The sequence below is a fragment of the Sapajus apella genome, unplaced genomic scaffold (assembly GCF_009761245.1).
Source record: "Sapajus apella isolate SASKATOON/1434 unplaced genomic scaffold, GSC_monkey_1.0 scaffold23, whole genome shotgun sequence".
Taxonomy (NCBI): Eukaryota; Metazoa; Chordata; class Mammalia; order Primates; family Cebidae; genus Sapajus; species Sapajus apella.
The window spans coordinates 24059123-24077240 of NW_022436963.1; the positions used below are offsets into that span (position 1 = coordinate 24059123).

General features: G+C 40.8%; 1 protein-coding gene and 1 long non-coding RNA gene across 3 annotated transcripts in view; both read left to right on the forward strand.

Moving 5' to 3' along the window:
* Nucleotides 1–374: 374 nt before the first annotated feature.
* The window catches only part of PPP4R2 (protein phosphatase 4 regulatory subunit 2), a 74735-nt gene continuing 56991 nt past the window's right edge, over nt 375–18118 (forward strand). Inside the window, exons 1-2 of one of the 2 annotated variants that reach the window (XM_032290484.1) lie at nt 375–659; nt 1660–1741. In XM_032290484.1, coding sequence (XP_032146375.1) covers nt 626–659; nt 1660–1741 — 116 coding nt within the window. In that variant the 5' untranslated portion in view covers nt 375–625. The remainder of the gene's footprint in view (nt 660–1659; nt 1742–18118) is intronic. The other variant, XM_032290486.1, reaches the window with a different exon arrangement.
* On the forward strand, nt 11980–14701 carry LOC116559523. Its single transcript, XR_004272490.1, has 2 exons — nt 11980–13223; nt 13269–14701. It is a non-coding gene; the product is annotated as an uncharacterized LOC116559523 (long non-coding RNA).

Below are 18118 nucleotides of genomic sequence, written 5' to 3' on the forward strand. Positions count from 1 at the left end.
CGCTGAAACGTTTTTTAGGCGCATTCTGAACGCGAAGTGTACACACTGAATTCTCACAGCAACTGCATAGGGCATCAGTACCAGTGCCTTCATTGTACAGATGGGGAAATGAGGCCCAGAGAGGCGAAGTAAATAGCTTAAGGTCACACAGAGAGCAAATTGCAGGGATTCAAAGCCTGGGAGTCCGCCTGCAACCCTCTCGCCTCACTGTCCAGTCTTCAGCTCCGCGAAGGGTGGCCCGGGACTGGGACTCCAGCAGCCGCAGGCACACAGCCGCCGCGGGCGGCTGCGCTGGGCGTTTACATCACGCCTCCGCCGCGCACGCGCTCTCCGACTCTGGGCGGGGGCGCGCGGCGGGAGCGAGGACGGCGGCGGGGAGCGTGCGCGCAGTGACGTGCGTGGCGCCATGTTGGAGGGTTGGTGGTAGCGGCTTGGGGAGGTGCTCGTTCTGTCGGTCTCGCTCTCTCGCACGCGTCCCCCGGCTCCCTTCGTTTCCCCCCCCAGTCGCCTGCGTGCCGGAGTGTGTGCGAGGGAGGGGGAGGGCGTCGGGGGGGTGGGGGGAGGCGTTCCGGTCCCCAGGAGACCTGCGGAGGGAGGCGGAGGCTGTGAGGGACTCCGGGAAGCCATGGACGTCGAGAGGCTCCAGGAGGCGCTGAAAGGTGGGGGTAGCTGCCCCCTCTCCATTTCTCCTCATCTTCTCCAGCCCTCTTTTCTCTCCTTTCAGGGCGGGTGGCCCCGAGGGCCAGGGTCGGGGCCGGGCGAGGTGTGGGGAGCGCGCTTCCCGGGCTCCCATCCCCCTCCGCCTCCCCAGGGGCGGGGAGCCCTGTGGGCAGCTCCCTCCCGCCCCGCTCTGGCTTTGTGTCGGCCGCCGGCGTCTGGGCTGGGGGAGGGGAGCCGGGAAGCTCTTGCGGGGCCCCAGTTCTCCCATCGGTTCGGGGAACGAGTCGCTGACCTGCAGACCCCTCCCTCCCAGGCAGCCTCTTTTCACTGCCAGGCCACTCGCACGCCAGGTGTTGTGGGAGAAAAAGTAAAAGGTTGGTTGCGGGGGCGGGGGGTGGCACTGCAACTTTTAAGTTGTCTCAGGATGCCTTTTTAGAGGCTCTGGCAGTCATCCTTCTGCGCCCTAATTTCAAGGTGTTTGCCTTCACTGTTGTTGATTGCACGACTTCAACGCAACAGGCTTGAGAACAGTGAATTTCAAACTTCGAGTAGAGCGATTTCAGCGTTTTGAGAATTATTGCTTGACCTGCAGAATCATTTGGAGACGGCTGCTTGGGGTAGTTGTTGTTTCTTGAAAAGGCAGGTTTATGGACTTAGATGAACAATTGGTGGGAGTCCGGGCCTCGGGATTTTTATTTTCACTGGATTCCCAGATTAATGTGATGCTGGTGTTTCCCCGGACCACACTTTGAGAAGCCATGGGTTAAAAATGGTTTGATAAGTTGAGTGTCCCCTTTAGGAGGATTCTTGATATCTGTAAAGAGGGTGACATGTTGGAAGTAGAACTTGGAGGGTTGAGGTGGTTATTTGGTTGAGAGGCCTTATTTTTATTTTTTATTTAATTGCTTCTTAATAAGGGAAAGGACTGGGAGGGAAGGTTGTTTTTACAGGGCTTTTGAGAAAACTGATAACGTTTTTTTTTTTTCTTCCTTTATCTAGATTTTGAGAAGAGGGGAAAAAAGGAAGTTTGTCCTGTCCTGGATCAGTTTCTTTGTCATGTAGCCAAGACTGGTGAAACAATGTGAGTTGAAAACATGCATTGATTGTTACAGACCAGTGCATTATTCAGAATTGCTTATGAAAGGGAAAAAAGTGTATTTTGGGATAATTAATATTCTAAATTGTAGAAGTCCTGGTCATTTAAATAATTTATAAATTTACATTTAAAGAACGTATATCCTTGTTTACTCTGTACATGCCCTGTAATGGATTTTAAAAACGTGTGTATGTTAAAATTTTCTTTACGTATAAATTTAAAGAACATATTCCTTATTTACACATGCTCTGTAATGGATTTTATTTCATTTTATTTTTATTTTTTTATTTTCTGTTTTTTATTTTTTATATAAAGACGGGGTTTCACCATGTTGGTCAGGCTGGTCTTGAACTCCTGACCTCAGGTGATCTGCCCGCCTTGGCCTCCAAAGTGCTTGGATTACAGGCCTGAGCCACCACGCCCGGCCTCTGTAATGGATTTTAAAAACGTGTGTATGTTAAAATTTTCTTTGTATTCTGGGCTTTGGCATATTTAGAGAACGTATCAGTCTGAAAGAGCCAGAAAAAGGAAGAATGCCTATTCCATTATGACCCTTTTTGGCTTATTTCACAAATAGGCTTATTCCCAGAATTTGTGGCTTTGATTCTAATCGAGTCTTGGTGGTATTTTCTCATACTGTTCTGTGTCCAGCCTTTATTATTTTTTTTTTTTTTGGTCATATTTGCATATGTGGGTGTTTGAAATGTCACTTCAGTTTATCATGTTGAGGACTCTGATTATCTGACAAATTCCAGATGCTACAGTTTTGACTGTCCTATAAACTTCCTAGCATAGTTAACTTGTTATATATGCACAGCATTTTATTAAGCTTGTTTCCAAATGTTCTGAATCTGAAACTTAAAAAGTTAGGAGTGTGTTCAAAAGAAACATTCCAGGTCATGTTTTTTAGTTTGTGTGATAGGACACACACTGGCTAAGTTTATTTGTAGAGGACAGTGCATCTTTGATGACTTGTTTTTGTAGTCTTTGGGTGGGAGCTGGGGGAGCCGGAAAGGGGATAAGTTTCTTTGAGTTCAATGTTAATAAGTGGGTTATCTGCCTAGTATGAGTGTGGCTTTCAGCAAGTATTGTGTACTTTCTCTGGCTTTATTATTAGCAAGTGTTCATTTCTCACAAGATTTGCTTATGGTTGTAGTCTAGTCTTCTAACAACCAGCCTAATTTTAGAAAGAAAAAAACCTGTGCTCCCTCCGTGCTTGATTTAATGGTCATGTCTACAAGCTGAATCTCCTTAGTTTTCTGTTAAAATACACCAGTCATCTTGAGAACGTGACTGTGATGTGTTCAATCTTACGTTTCTATTTATTACGTTAAAAAATGAGACCCTCCTGGGCAGGGGGAGTCATTTTTACTTTCGAATTATAGTCTCTCATAGACTGTCTTGATTTAAAACAAATTAATGTAAAACTGTTAATTTGTGCTTATATAGGTAAGCCTAAAAATGACCAGATGCCATCTTTCAAAAATAAATTAATCCCTAAAACAAATGCTTAGACTGCCAGTATTCCTCTTGAATTGCTAGTTGGCACAGACTTAGCCTTGTCAACAATGTCAAGCCAAATAGCATTTTACTTTAAACAAGACTATATCAAACTATTTGGAGATGAGTACTTAAAACCTCTTACTCAGTTTATCAGGTTTGTACACACTGCTTTCCCTTTTTGATAAAACACATTGCCTATAAATATATGAATAGTTGAAAGCTTCTAAAAGATAGCTTTTTAATATTCTGTCTCTTTTTTCTTTTTTTTTTTTTTTTTTTTTTTTGAGACGGAGTTTTGCTCTTGTTACCCAGGCTGGAGTGCAATGGCGTGATCTCGGCTCACCGCAACCTCCGCCTCCTGGGTTCAGGCAATTCTCCTGCCTCAGCCTCCTGAGTAACTGGGATTACAGGCACGTGCCACCATGCCCAGCTAATTTTTTGTATTTTTAGTAGAGACGAGGTTTCACCGTGTTGACGAGGATGGTCTCGATCTCTTGACCTCGTGATCCACCCGCCTCGGCCTCCCAAAGTGCTGGGATTACAGGCGTGAGCCACTGCGCCCGGCCTAATATTCTGTCTTAATGGAACACCAAGTGGCTGGGGAAATGCCTGATTTTTTTTTTTTTTTTTGGACAGTTATTTTATTGTGGTAGAAGAGGACTTAAAATTCTCTACCCTCACCCCATGTTAGGTGTTTATATATTCACTAAGCATATTTTATACCGAAATGATTGGTGTACTTGGATTCTTATATTCAATGGAATTTGGAAAATTTTTTTTTTAATGTAAGCAACCAGTATTTATGCATTTTGCTTTAGGCGTTTATTTTTATCAATATGACATACCTTTGATACTGAAATTTGCAGAATTTCTGTTAGCCATTTATGGCTAAATTAAGCTTTGTCTAGTGTGCGAGAGTGTAACAAGAGAATGAAAATTTAAAGAATAGCAGTTTAGACCCTTGTTATGTTTTAGGATGGGTGGATTGCTTAAGATAAGCATTTCCACCTGATGTGGTGGCTCACCCTTGTATCTCAGCACTTTGGGAAACAGAATCACTTGAGCTCAGGACAAAAAATTTAAAAATATCTGGGCATGTTGGTACATGCTTTTATCTTTTTACTCCAAGGCTCAGGCAGGAGGATTGCTGGAACCTGGGAGGTTGAGGCTGCAGTGAGCCATGATGGTGCCACTGTACTGCAGCCTGAGTGACAGAGTGAGACTCTGTCTTAAAAAAAATGTCATATTTCTGGTTTTATTTTCACTGATGCATAATAACAAGAAAGCATTAACAGAAGTAATACGTGAAACTGTTTATGGATCAAAATCAGTGACCCCCTAGGCTATTTATTTTTCTTTTCAAAAAAACATTTGATTTGACACTTTTTGTTTTAGCTTTAGAAAGGTTTTAGAATTGTAAGTGTAGGCTTTTACAATGGAGGAGGTTGTGGGAAAAATGGAGGGGGTTATAGGAAAAATTTGAACAATTTTACTTCTTAGTCTGTTAAAATTACCTGTAAACATCTGATATAGGAAGTTAGGAAAAAATGCCAAGACATACTGAATTGATATGAAGAGGGAAACTATATAGGTATATAACTAAAATAATCCCTAAATGAATTGTTTCTGGCGACTTCAAAAAATTGTTTTTATGTTGGAAAGATTACTTTCACCTGAAAATGGGACATTTTCTGGAACTCTTCTGAAGGTAACGTAGTTTCTGACATTATGCTAAATATATAGTATGTGTTGAATAAACAGGAGCATATGGTATGTTTCAATTATGAATTTAAACATTTGATGGGTTTCAGTCATGGATTTAAATGTATTTGATGGGCTTGAGTTGCAGTTACTATCCTTTTTGATGGTCAAGTTGTCTCCCATTTGGCCAGTGGTAGCCTTTTTCAGTTGGCTCCAGAGTCCTTTTGACATGACCTTAGTAGTGTTTGACAGTATCCTTACTCTCAGGTATGAGGATATGTTCCACACTCATTTCCTGCCCAAATGTGAACCAGACATTTCTCAAGAAACCTGCCTTTTAGTGGAAATGGTATTTCAAGACTACAATCCTGGTGGCAGAGATGTTTGTATTACTCAGCTAGATAAAATACTAAGACTTGCAATTCAGCATCGGGAATATTATATTTTTTTTAGATACTCATATAATTTACTGGCCAAATGCGATGATTCATGCCTTTGTTCCCAGAACTTTGAGAGGCTGAGGCAGGTAGCCCAGGGTTGCTTCAGCCCAGGTGATCAAGAACCGGCCTGGGCCACATGGTAAAACCCGTCTCTACAAAAAATGCAAAAAATTAGCCAAATGTGGTGGCGTGCCTGTAGTCTCAGCTATTCCTAGGGATGAGGAGGAGGTGGGAGGATCACCTGAGCCTGGGAGGTTGACGCCTCAGTGAGCCGTGATTGTGCCACTGCACTCCAGCCTGGGCAAGAGTAAGACCGTGTCTCAAACACATACACGTGCACACACACACTTACATAATTTACCATCTTTACCATATTTTTAAGTGCACAGTTTGGTGGTACTAAATACATGTGTATTATTTTTTCCCCCTTTTATCTCCCCCATCCGTTGCCCAGTCACTAGTAATCTCCTGTCTTAGACTCTTTGTGAGATCCACTTTTTTAGCTCCCACATATGTGAAAATGTGATGTTTGTCTTTCTGTGCTTGACTTACTTTACTTAACATAATGCCTACAGTTCCATCCATATTGCTGCAAATGACAGGATCTAATTTTTTTTTATGGCTGGATAATATGCCACATTTTCTTACCTGTTGATGGGAACTCAGGCTGGTTCCTGTTTTAAAAAAATATATTTTTGAGGTAGGGTCTTACTGTCACCCAGGATTTAATGCAGTAGCTCAGTCATAGCTCACTGTAACCTCAAACTCCTAGGCCCAAGGGATCCTCTTGCCTCAGCCTCCTGAGTAGCTAGGACTTACACATAGGATACATGCCACCATGCCTGGCTAATTTATAAATTTTTTTTTGTAGAAACAAGGTCATGCTATGTTGCCTAGGCTGATCTCCAACTCCTGGTCTCAAGCAATCCTTCCAAAGTGCTAAGATTACAAAGGCATGGAGCCATTGCACTGAGCTGGTTTCATATTTTGGCTGTTTTAAATAGTGCTGCAATAAATATGGAAGTGCACAGGGTTTTTAATTAACTTCTTGCATACCAAAAATGCTGGTTCTGAAGAACACAGGCGGGGGATGATAGAATCAGGATGTCTTGTAATTACTGACTATAACCAACATTACACATCAGAAAGTCTGAAATAATAATACAAATATTACTGCCACCGATGTAATGACTAGGAATGTTAAAATTTTTTTACATGTGCTCTCCCAATTTCTAGCCCCCATTTTGAAAAAGTTGTTCTATTTACATTGTCTGAGCAAATAACTTCCCCTTTTGTTTTTTTGAAATAGAGTCTCTCTCTCTTGTCCAGGTTGGTGTGCAGTTGGCACCATCATAGCTCACTGCAACCTCTGCCGGTTGGGTTCAAGCGATTCTTGTGCCTCAGCCTCCCCAGTAGCTGAGATTACTGGTGTGTACTACCATTGCCTGGCTGATTTTTGTGTTATTAGTAGAGATGTTTAGTAGAGGTTTTCACCATGTCGACCAGGCTATTCTCCAACTCCTGGCCTCAAATAATCCTTTTGCCTCTGCCTCCGCCTCCCAGAGTGCTGGGATTACAGTCGTGAGCCACCGCCCTGGCTGGCCGACTTTCCCTTTTATCTTTTAATCTTAATTTTACACTAGTTAGATATTTCCTGGCTACAGTCAGTCCTTATGTCATTGTCATTATATTGTCTCTGTCTCTAGTCAGTTTGGTTGTCTGAATGAAGCTTATTCTCTTAATAGATTATTGAGAAGGGGCTTATTGAAACAATATTTCTGGAGTATTTTTTGTGTGTGTTTGCTTTGTTTTTTTTTTTGAGACGGAGTTTCGCTCTTGTTACCCAGTCTGGAGTGCAATGGCACGATCTCGGCTTACCGCAACCTCCGCCTCCCAGGTTCAGGCAATTCTCCTGCCTCAGCCTCCTGAGTCGCTGGGATTACAGGCACGCGCCACCATGCCCAGCTAATTTTTTGTATTTTTAGTAGAGACGGGGTTTCACCATGCTGACCGGGATGGTCTCGATCTCTTGACCTCGTGATGCACCCGCCTCGGCCTCCCACAGTTGTTTTGTTTTTTTTGAGACAGAGTTGTGCTCTGTTGCCCAGGCTGAAGTACAGTGGCGCGATCTCGGCTCACTGCAGTCTCTGCCTCCCGGTTCAAGTGATTTTTCTGCCTCAGCCTCCTGAATAGCTGGAGTTACAGGTGCACTCCACCATGCCCGGCTAATCGTTTGTATTTTTAGTTGAAACAGGGTTTCGCCATGTTGGCCAGGCTGGTCTTGAACTCCTGATTTCAAAGTGATCTGCCCACCTCGGCCTCCCAAAGTGCTGAGATTACAGGCGTGAGCCACTGTGGCCGGCCTGGAGTTCTTATTTTATGTCTTGTATGTTATCTGCCCTTTTTTTGTTTGTTTGTTTTTTGCGGCCCCCCCCCCCTGCTTTGTGGAGAATGGGGTCTCTCTGTATTGCCCAAGCAGGCCTCGAACTCCTGAGCTCAAGCTATCCTCCCACCTCTGTCTCCCTAAGAGCTGGGATCATAGGCATGAGTCACCGTGCCTGGCATGTGCCCTTTATCCTTGAAGGCCACTTTGGCTGGAAATAAAATATTTGGTTCACATTTTCTACCCTTGAGTATCTTAAGTTTGTTAATTCTGTTGTTTTCCTCAATAAAACTGTTAAAATCTATTGATTTTTGAGACAGAGTCTCACCTCAGCCCTCCAAGTAGCTGGGACTACAGGCACATGCCGCCATGACTGACTAATTTTTGTGTTTTCTGTAGAGACGGGGTTTCACCATGTTTTTACCATCTTTTTAGGCTGGTCTCCTGAGCTTGAACTCTCAAGCTCAAGCTGTCTTCCCACTTTGTAGGCCTCTTAAAGTGCTGGGATTACAGCGGTGTTACCATGCCTGGCAAGCTGTTAACATCTGGTGATAATATTTTTTACCTTATTAACTGTCCACTCTTTTTGCCTAACCTTCCTAAAAGATTTTTTTTTCTTTAAAATACAGTGGTTTTTCTTTTTCTTTCTTTTTATTTTTTTAGTTGGAGTCTTACTCTGTCACCCTGGGTGGATTGTAATGGCATGATCTTTGGCTCACTGCAACCTCCGCCTCTCAGGTTCAAGCAATTCTCCTGCCTCAGCCTCCTGAGTAGCTGGGATTACAGGCACCTGCCACCAAGCACAGCTAAGTTTTATATTTTTAGTAGGGACGGGGCTTTCACCATATCAACCAGGCTGGTCTCAAACTCCTGACCTTGTGATCTGCCCGCCTTGGCCTCCCAAAGTGCTGTGATTACAGGTGTGAGCCACTGCGACTAGCCAAAATACAGTGGTTTTTTTGAGACTAGATATTTAAAAATGTTTTGAAAATACATGTTGCATATTTTGAAGTCACTGTACTCAGGTATATAGTGTGGTCTTTTTTTTTTTTTTTTTAAATCCACCTATCTGCACACTGGTAGTGTAGTCTTTCAATATGGAATTTTACATTTTTCAAAAGTATTAAATATTCCAAGACAGTGATTATTATTGAATTATTGTCTGGTGGGGGAAGGGAGGGAGACTATATTGCTGCATCTTTGCACATCTTCAGTACTTGTCATTTTGTCTTAAATTCTTTTTTTGAGTCATTTTTTAAAAAGCAGTGTTATTGAGGTATAATTGATACAAATACACTGTATTGAAAATGTATAGGTTGCTAAATTTTAACATCTACACTCTGGAAACCACAAGAGTAAAGATTGTGAACATATTCATTCATTATTTCCAGAAGTTTCCTCATGCTCCATTGTAATCTACCCTTCCTGCGGGTGCTCCCTTTCCTCCAAGCAACTTTTTGTCAATGCAGATTAGTTTGTGAGTTCTAGAATTTTATGTAAATGAAATCATAACAGTATGATTCTTTGGCTTCTTGTATTCAACATAGTTTTCATTTTTTTAAATTTCTGAGTAGATTCGCTGTATGAATATGCCACATTTTTTTTTTTTTCTTTTTGAGTTGGAGACTCCCTCTGTCACCTGGGCTGGAATGCAGTGCAGCCTCGGCTCACTAGAATTTCTGCCTCCAGGGTTCAAGCTGTTCTTCTGCATCAGCATCCCAAGTAGCTGGGACCGTAGGTGCATGCCACTATGCCTGGCTAATTTTGTATTTTTAGTAGAGACAGGGTTTCTCCATGTTGGAGAACTCCCAGCCTCAGGTGATCTGCCTGCCTCAGCCTCCCATAGTGCTGGGATTACAGGCATGAGCCACCACACTTGGCCTTAATTTGTGTTTTTCTAATGACATGATGTTGAACATCTTTTCATGTGTTCATTTGCCATCTGTATGTCTTCAGTAAAGCGATTGTTCAAATCTTCACTGATTTTAAAATTGGATTGTTTGTGGTTTTGAGAGTTCTTTCTATATTCTGGATTCAGGGTCTTTATCTGATATGATATGCAAATATTTGCTACCACTTTGTGCCTTGTGTCTTCATTCTCTTGGCAGTGTCTTTTGAAGAGAAAATTTAAATCTATTTTGATGTTTTAGAAATATCCTTCTTTGAAAGACTCATTACATTTTCTGTTGTATTCATTTATTCTGGTGTATCTTCTAGTTTAGTCTATTTCAGAAGTGATTTTATTTCTTTTATTTTTCATTTTTTCCTGAATTACATCGTGCTTCTAAATTTCTCTGATTTTGACTTATGTTGTCTTGTATCAGTTTTCCCAATGTCTTGTAGATCATTTTGAAATAGGTAATGCAGTTTTGATCTGTTTTGAATTAGTCTTTCTGGATTTTGTTGTCTATAGGGATGCTGATCTACTCCTTACTCTCTTTTTCTTACAATAGTGTCATTGGATTTGACCCCAATATATTGCTGTTGATCATTTTTATTTGAAATTAGTTTTCCTCAGCTTTTAAGAGGCGTTATGGCTCAGAGTAGCTTTTCTAAGTACATAGAGCACTCTTACTGTTTTTGTGAAGTACTTTAAGAACATGGCAGTTTGCATTCTGAAATTCCAGGCTGTGTTCGCCACTCCTGCTTTTTTTTTTTTTTTTGAACCTTGTCTTCATTTCTCTTGGCCCTTTCTCCTCATCGTGGGGCTTACCTCTGGATTGGAGCACTGTTGGGTCACTTTCAAGAGCTCAAGTTAGTAAGACCTGATTTGTCTTTTAGAACTCAAGAGCAGGCTATTCACTCATTGCTGGAGTTGGTAAAACCCATCTCAGTTTCAGTTGCTGTTCTCAAATTGTTCTGCAGTGATTTCCAGTGAACACCTGTTGGCTGTTTTATGATTCTCCTTTTTCTGGGCCTTTGAGATACACCTTGACTTCTCTCTGTTTTCTCTGTCACATAATGTTCAGGTCATGTGACTGTCAGTTTTTCCTCACCCACTTTTTGGGATCTGTGGGACTACTGTGTCAGCTACTTTTGTTGTAAATATGGGCCATTGCTTTTTGGTTTTGCTCTCTAGTTTGGCCATAAGGTTTTAGAGAGATGAAAAACTGTAGCACCATTGCCATCTTCTTAGGATTCTGCTTTTTAGGAAAGCTTTTACATCCCTCTTAACTCACTTCCTTTATTTATAAAATGGGATAATAATAGTACCTGGAAGTGTGGGCAGGCAATACATAGGAAACTCGGCACAGTGCTTGGTATGCACAGTAAATGCTCAAGAAATAATACTCGTTTTTATGTTGTTGATAATGCATATTTTGACTTTTTTTTTTTTTTCCCTCTGCCTACAGTTTGAAGCTCCTTGTGTTAAGGTATTTTGACATAACAGTGAGAAAATTAAAGGTTATTTAAAAATAGTTAACAACTGAGAACCCTTTATAATAATTTTATAAATTATTATAAAAAAATTCTTCTTAAGCCCTTGAGGCTATTAGATCCTTCTGTGGGGTTTCTTTTTTCTTTCTTTCCTTTTTTTTTTTGTTTTTTTGTTTTTTTTTGTTTTTTTGAAACAGAGTCTCACTCTGTCACCCAGGCTGGAGTTGAGTGTTGAGATCTCAGCTCATTTGAACCTCTGCCTCCTGGGTTCAAGCGATTCTGCTACCTCAGCCTCCCAACTAGCTGGAACTACAGGTGCACACTACCACTCCCAGTTAATTTTCGTATTTTTAGTAGAGACTGGTTTTACCATGTTGGCAAGGCTAGTCTTGAACTCTTAACCTCAAGTGATTCACCTGCTTCGGCCTCCTGATGTGCTGGGATTACAGATGTGAGCCATTGTGCATGGCTTCTGTGCAGTTTCTTAAGAGGGAATTTTGTTTTGTTTTGTCTAACGTGTTTCTTGAACACTTTGAAAATTGTTTCTAAAATGTCAGCCAAATACTACCTTTATGAATTTTTCTACAGTCTTGTAACATCTGTATAATTACTTCTTTTTCTTTTTCTTTTTTTTTTTCTTGAGACGGAGTTTCACTCATGTTACCCAGGCTGGAGTGCAATGGCGTGATCTCGGCTCACCGCAACCTCCGCCTCCTGGGTTCAGGCAATTCTCCTGCCTCAGCCTCCCCAGCAGCTGGGATTACAGGCACGTGCCACCATGCCCAGCTAATTTTTTGTATTTTTAGTAGAGACGGGGTTTCACCATGTTGACCAGGATGGTCTCGATCTCTTGACCTCGTGATCCACCCGCCTCGGCCTCCCAGAGTGCTGGGATTACAGGCTTGAGCCACTGCGCCCGGCCCTCGTATAATTACTTCTTTAATGCTTTTCTTCAGGTCAGCTGAGTTTTTTTCCCTCAAAAATTTTTTCTTAAGTGGAAAAAATATTGCAGATAAAAGTCAAGCCCACAACCCCTGGCCCCCACCCCCATAACCACTGTGTTGATTTTTTCCCCTTAATCTTGTTGTGGGAAATAAGATCTGAAGCCATTGGCTTGTTGTAGTAATTAGGCTTTTCTAAGTCACTTTACAATCTATAAATACTGAAATTACTAAAATAGGAATTATCCATGTGCCACCTAAAGTCCTCTTGTGCTGTCATCACAATGGTACACAGAGGAAGCTCAATAGATTTTCAGTAAATATTAGTTGAATGGATGCCCTTTTGCTTCTAAATATTCCAGTGGGTGAAGTTATTAAGGTATGAACATGAATAAAATCACAGTTTCTTTTTTATCACATCATGTAAACCTGAATGGTGCGCTGAAAGTTAGGCACAGTAACTTTATTTTCTAACTAGAGTTAATTTTTCTAATCTTCATTCTTTTGGGTCCCCAAATAAGCTCATGTTTTTCATGTTCAGTTTAGTTGTTACTAGTTGTTGGCTAGTTTCCTAATTACACGTGAGTTAGCATGTGGTGATGGTGGAATAGTGTTGTATCTTGGAGAGAGCGTTGCTTGAGTTCCAAATTTAGCTTTGCTACTTCTTGGTGAGACTTTGGACAAACTGTTTGTGAACTTGTTTCCTCACTTAAAAAATGGGGTTCATACCTTTAGTTGTTTCAACTGTTGTAAGGACTTGAATAATACAATATAAAGTATTGAATAATACAGTATAAAGCAATAGATATAAACATTTGGGGGAGAGTAAAAATTACCCGTATGCTGGGCTTAAATAGAGTGAACATAGCTCAAGAAATAAGTCCAGGTATTAATCTTGTGGAATGAACTCTGATTGGACAGTTAGAAGAGCACAAAACAGACATAGGTTTGAATTCCGAATTCCGTCATGTAGCTACTATGTGACCGAAGCTGACTTCTCTCCCTTAATTTCCAGGTGTGTAAATATAGGTAATAAAGTAGATCTGTCTAAAGGGGTGTTGTGGGATTAAATGAGTTTATATTTATAAGGTGCTTAATGCAGCACCTGGCACATAGTGAGTGTCCCCTAAGTGGGAGTTACTGTAACCAATTATTCTACTTTTAAGTGATTTTCATCACTTAAATTACTATTGGACACAGTTTCCTCAGATGCTAATTGAGAGGCTTGTAATAGCTGATCTCCAAGTTTGCATCCAGCTTGAAAGCTTAGAGGAATCTGTGTTGCAGCACTGTTTGTCTGGGGGTGGTGATGTAGCAGTAGCTACTAGGAGTGAGGAATGGGGCATGGTGATGGTGCTTAGTGTTAAAGTGTCTGATAATGCAAAATGTTAACTGTTAGGGAGTAATTAATAGTTGGTGAATGGTTTGGAGACATTAAAAAGTTCAGAATCAATTGTCTATATTGGGTGAGAAAGACCAGTCAGTGCTACTACTAAACTCCTTACAGTCACAAAAAGGTTCTCAAAATACCTATGTTACTGTTACCTGGGTGGTTTTATCTGTATCTACAGACCCGCTTTGTGCCTGCCAGTGAATCTATGGGTTCATAATGTTTATGGGCTGTTACTGGATATGACATTACTGGACACCTGTCGGAAACTTCATGTTGCTTCAAAACATCATTAGTAAGCTTCTGGTCTCATTAGTAAGAAGATAAGGAATTTATAGTCCCCAGAAAACCGTGCTTTCCCTTTGCTTGTGACTGAAGATCTTTTCCCTTTTTACTGTAGAAGTTTATTATTCAGGATATGTAGCAAAAAACTGAATTGATAACAGAAACATAACAGTGTAAACAATTGAGGAGAGTGTTCACTGTTTAATTACATGTGCCTATGAAAAACATTTTATGTTGAGAAATGTATTTTAGATCTTCATGTTCACCAGTTCTCTGATATGTTCCTTTGCTTGTCTTCTCTCTGGTTTCACCCATAGCAGTCCTGTTGATGTATCAGGCTGCCCAGGTTTTGCATTGCTTGTAATACGTATATATGTGTGGAATCTACCTGTAACCACTTGCACATTCCATACCTATCAGATACCTTGGGTAACCTATTAAGAATATTACATATTTTTGAGAACTCACACCATTAGCTATTAACAAATGAATAATAGCTAATTTAAATATTAAATTAGTAATAATATAAAGTAATACTCATAATGCCCTTAGTGGTTTTTTAAAAACTTGGCATATATGTGGAAGGGGAATTAGGGCTTTTTTGTTGTCACTTACCATTTAATGCAAAAATAAAATAAAATAAAAATCTTTTTTGTTTTTTGAGACAAGGTCTTGTGTCACCCAGGCTAGAGTGCAGCAGTGCAGTCATGGCCCACTGCAGCCTCGACCTCCTGGGCTTAAATGATCCACCTGCGTCAGAGTAGCTGGGACCAGAGGCATGTGCCACTATACCCGGCTAGAAAAATAAAAAGCTTTATTGAGAGGCTCTGTAGAGTTAAGAGCCTTTTGGAGCTGTATATGTCAGAATCTCTCTCTTGTCTTTGTTTATAATCTGTTTGACCCTTGCTTAGAGGACAGTCGTGGTTAAAACTCTACTTTCATTATAATTTGCTTGTCTTTGTCTCTCCTCTTTTTTTTTTTTTTTTTTTTTGAGATGGAGTCTTGCTCTGTTGCCAGGCTGGAGTGCAGTGACAAGATCTCAGCTCACTGCAGCCTCCGTCTCCCAGGTTCAAGCGATTCCCCTGCCTTAGCCTCCTGAGTAGCTGGGACTACAGGCACCCGTCACTACGCCTGGCTAATTATTTATATTTTAGTAGAGATGGGGTTTCAGCATGGCCAGGATGGTGTCAATCTCTTGACCTCATGATCTGCCCACCTTGGCCTCCCAAAGTGCTGGGATTACAGGGGTGAGCCACTGTGCCTGGCCTTTTTTTTTTTTTTAGACAGAGTCTTATTCTATCACCCAGGCTGGAGTGCAGTGATGCAATCTCGGCTCACTGCAACCTCTGCCTCCTGGGTTCAAGCAATTCTCTTGCCTCAGCCTCCTGAGTAGCTGGGATTGTAGGGACCCGCCACCACGCCAGGCTAATTTTTGTATTTTCAGTGGAGACGGGGTTTCACCATGTTATATTGGCTAGGCTGGTCTCCACCTCCTGACCTCAAGTGATCCGCCCGCTTCAGCTTCCCAAAGTGCTGGGATTACAGGTGTGAGCCACTGTGCCCAGCCTTTGTCTTTAATGAACTAGGTGTTTTTGTACAGGAATCCTGCTTTGGATTATTACTCCCTTTTATTTTTTTTTTATTAATTATTATTTTTTTTTAATTGAGACAGTTTCGCTCTGTTGCCCAGGTTGGAGTGCCGTGGTACGATCTCAGCTCACTGTAATGTCTGCCTCCCAGGTTCAAGCGTTTCTCCTTTCTCAGCCTCCCCAGTAGCTGGGATTACAGGTGTCTACCACCATGCCCAGCTAATTTTTGTAGATGTTTTATTTTTTTTTTTGAGACAAGAGTCTTGCTGTTGTCATGCTGGCTGGAGTGCAATGGCATGGTGTCAGCTCACTGCAACCTCTGCCTCCTGGGTTCCAGCAATTCTCCTGCCTCAGCCTCCGGAATAGCTGAGATTACAGGTGCCTGCCACCACATCCAGCTAATTTTTATATTTTTAGTAGAGATGGGGTTTCACCATGTTGGCCAGTCCTGTCTGGAACTCCTGACCTCAGATGGTACACCTACCTGAGCTTCCCAAAGTGTTGGGATTACAGGTGTGAGTCACCATGCCTCACCTTTCTTTTTATTCCTAAAAGGCAAATATTTAATGATCATTTATTTTGTGTTAGACATTATGAAATATTTCATATGCATAACCTGATATAGTCTTTACAACTACTATCTGAAGTAGGTCTCTCCTTTTTAAAAATGAGGCTGTTAAGGCTTACAAGGCTTAAATAATTTGTCCAGGGTTGTACTGCTGATGAGTAATGGAACTGGGTTTTATACTCAGGCATTCCGGCTCCACATCCTCTTGTAATATACGTTTTATTGATACATACCACTTGTCTTTTTTTCAGTTGTCTTACATCCTCCTCTTCTACTGTAACAGTGCTAGAATCTTCTCAAAACCACTGTTAAAATTTGGAGCTTTTATGCCAGGCACGGTAGCTCACGCCTGTAATCCCAGCACTTTGGGAACTTGAGGTGGGTGGATCATCTGAGGTCGGGAGTTCGAGACCAACATGGTGAATCCCTGTCTCTACTAAAAATATAAAAAATTAGCTGGGCATGGTGGCAGGTGCCTGTAGTCCCAGCTACTCAGGAGGCTGAGGCGGGAGAATCACTTGAATCCAGGAGGTGGAGGTTGCAGTGAGTTGAGATCATGTCACAGCACTCTAGCCTGTGCAAAAGGGTGAGACTCTGCCTCCAAAAATAAATAAATAAATAAATAAATAAATGAAAGAATTAGGAGCTTTTTACTTTTGGTTGGACTTTATAATTCTTGTTTTCTGTAATTTCTGATATTTTTAAGTGGCTTACTGAAGCTTGACTGCATGTGCTTGTCTAGTCCTCCTTTCCTTGTGTTACACCATGATAGGACTTAAGCACTGCGGGGAATGTTAGGGCAGTTGTGACAAGGTTGAATGTGGAAGGGTCAGTAAGATAGATGACTGGCGTACCCTTAACATTTGTAATTTTGACTATTTTCCGGTGACCTCAAGTACAAAAAACTTTTAAGTAATTGTTATATTGTAGAGGCATAAATTTGAAACATATAGGTGATGAGACTGATATAAGTATTTTAGCTTGAAGTGAGTCTAAGCTTTCTGTTTAATATATGCATCTTGAATTTATTGTTCTCAGTTAACTAAAAATCTTACCACACCAATATTGGGAGGTAGGTGCTAATATTTCCATTTGTAGGTGATGAAACTGGAGAATAATATATGCTATAGAAATATTTGAAATTTGAGGAAATTGAGATGTCTTAAAGAACATTTGTAATTTTTGCACTATTGTGTATATCTGGGAGGAATGGGGAGGGTGAGGTAGTTTTCTGTCAACTAATAGCAAAGTATGGTTGTCCCTTGGCATCTGGGGGGGGGATTTGTTTCAGGACCTCCCTTGGACATCAAAATCTGTGGATGGTCAGTCCCTGATGTAAAATGGCATAATATTTGCATATAACCTGTGCATATCCTTGGTGCTTCTCCAGTTTACTTATAACACCCAATACAATGTAAATGATATGTAAATAGTTTTTATACCTTATTGTTTAGAGAGTAATGATGATAAATATCTACATTTCAGTATAATTTCTTTTTTCTCAAATATTTTAAATCTGAGGTTGGTTGGATTCATGCATGTATTTCTGTTTAAAATTGTGCAACTAAAGGGAATTTAATATTTTCTTTTAGAGATTGTTGTATTAGGGATACTGTTGTCTATGGTGACTTTCAGGTTGGGTTTTGAGGTAGGGGCCATTTTTGTCTCAGAGTGATTTGTTCACTGAAGAGTGGTCCGTCCACCTTTTCTAGGGCTTTTACATACTTGAGTGTTTTTTGCTGTAAGGAGCAATCTTAATGTAGAATGTAGGCTTTTTTTCCACTCTTACCAGTTAATACTGCTGGTGAATGTGAGAGTTTCAGGTTTGTAGGGTCATTGCAAGACAAGTTGTGTTTCTCTTCCTCTTGTGTAGATATTGATACTTACCTAGTCATGCCCTGCTTGTTCATATTAGAGGGTTTTTGGGGATGATACCTTCTTAAATTGTCATCTAGTTTTCTTGTAAATATTGTGTGTGGTCTTTCGTTTTGCTATGTTGCGCTTGGTAGGATATGGCTAAAATCAGTGCCATAGCCAGCATGTGATCACTTTAAAAAATTATTTCTGCCAAAATATTAGATGGTTAGATAAAAAGGTGGTAACATTTTAAAAACTTTGATTTAAAATATGGAGAATATCTTGATGCATGCTTTTTCTTTTTTTTTTTTTTTTTTTTTTTTTTTT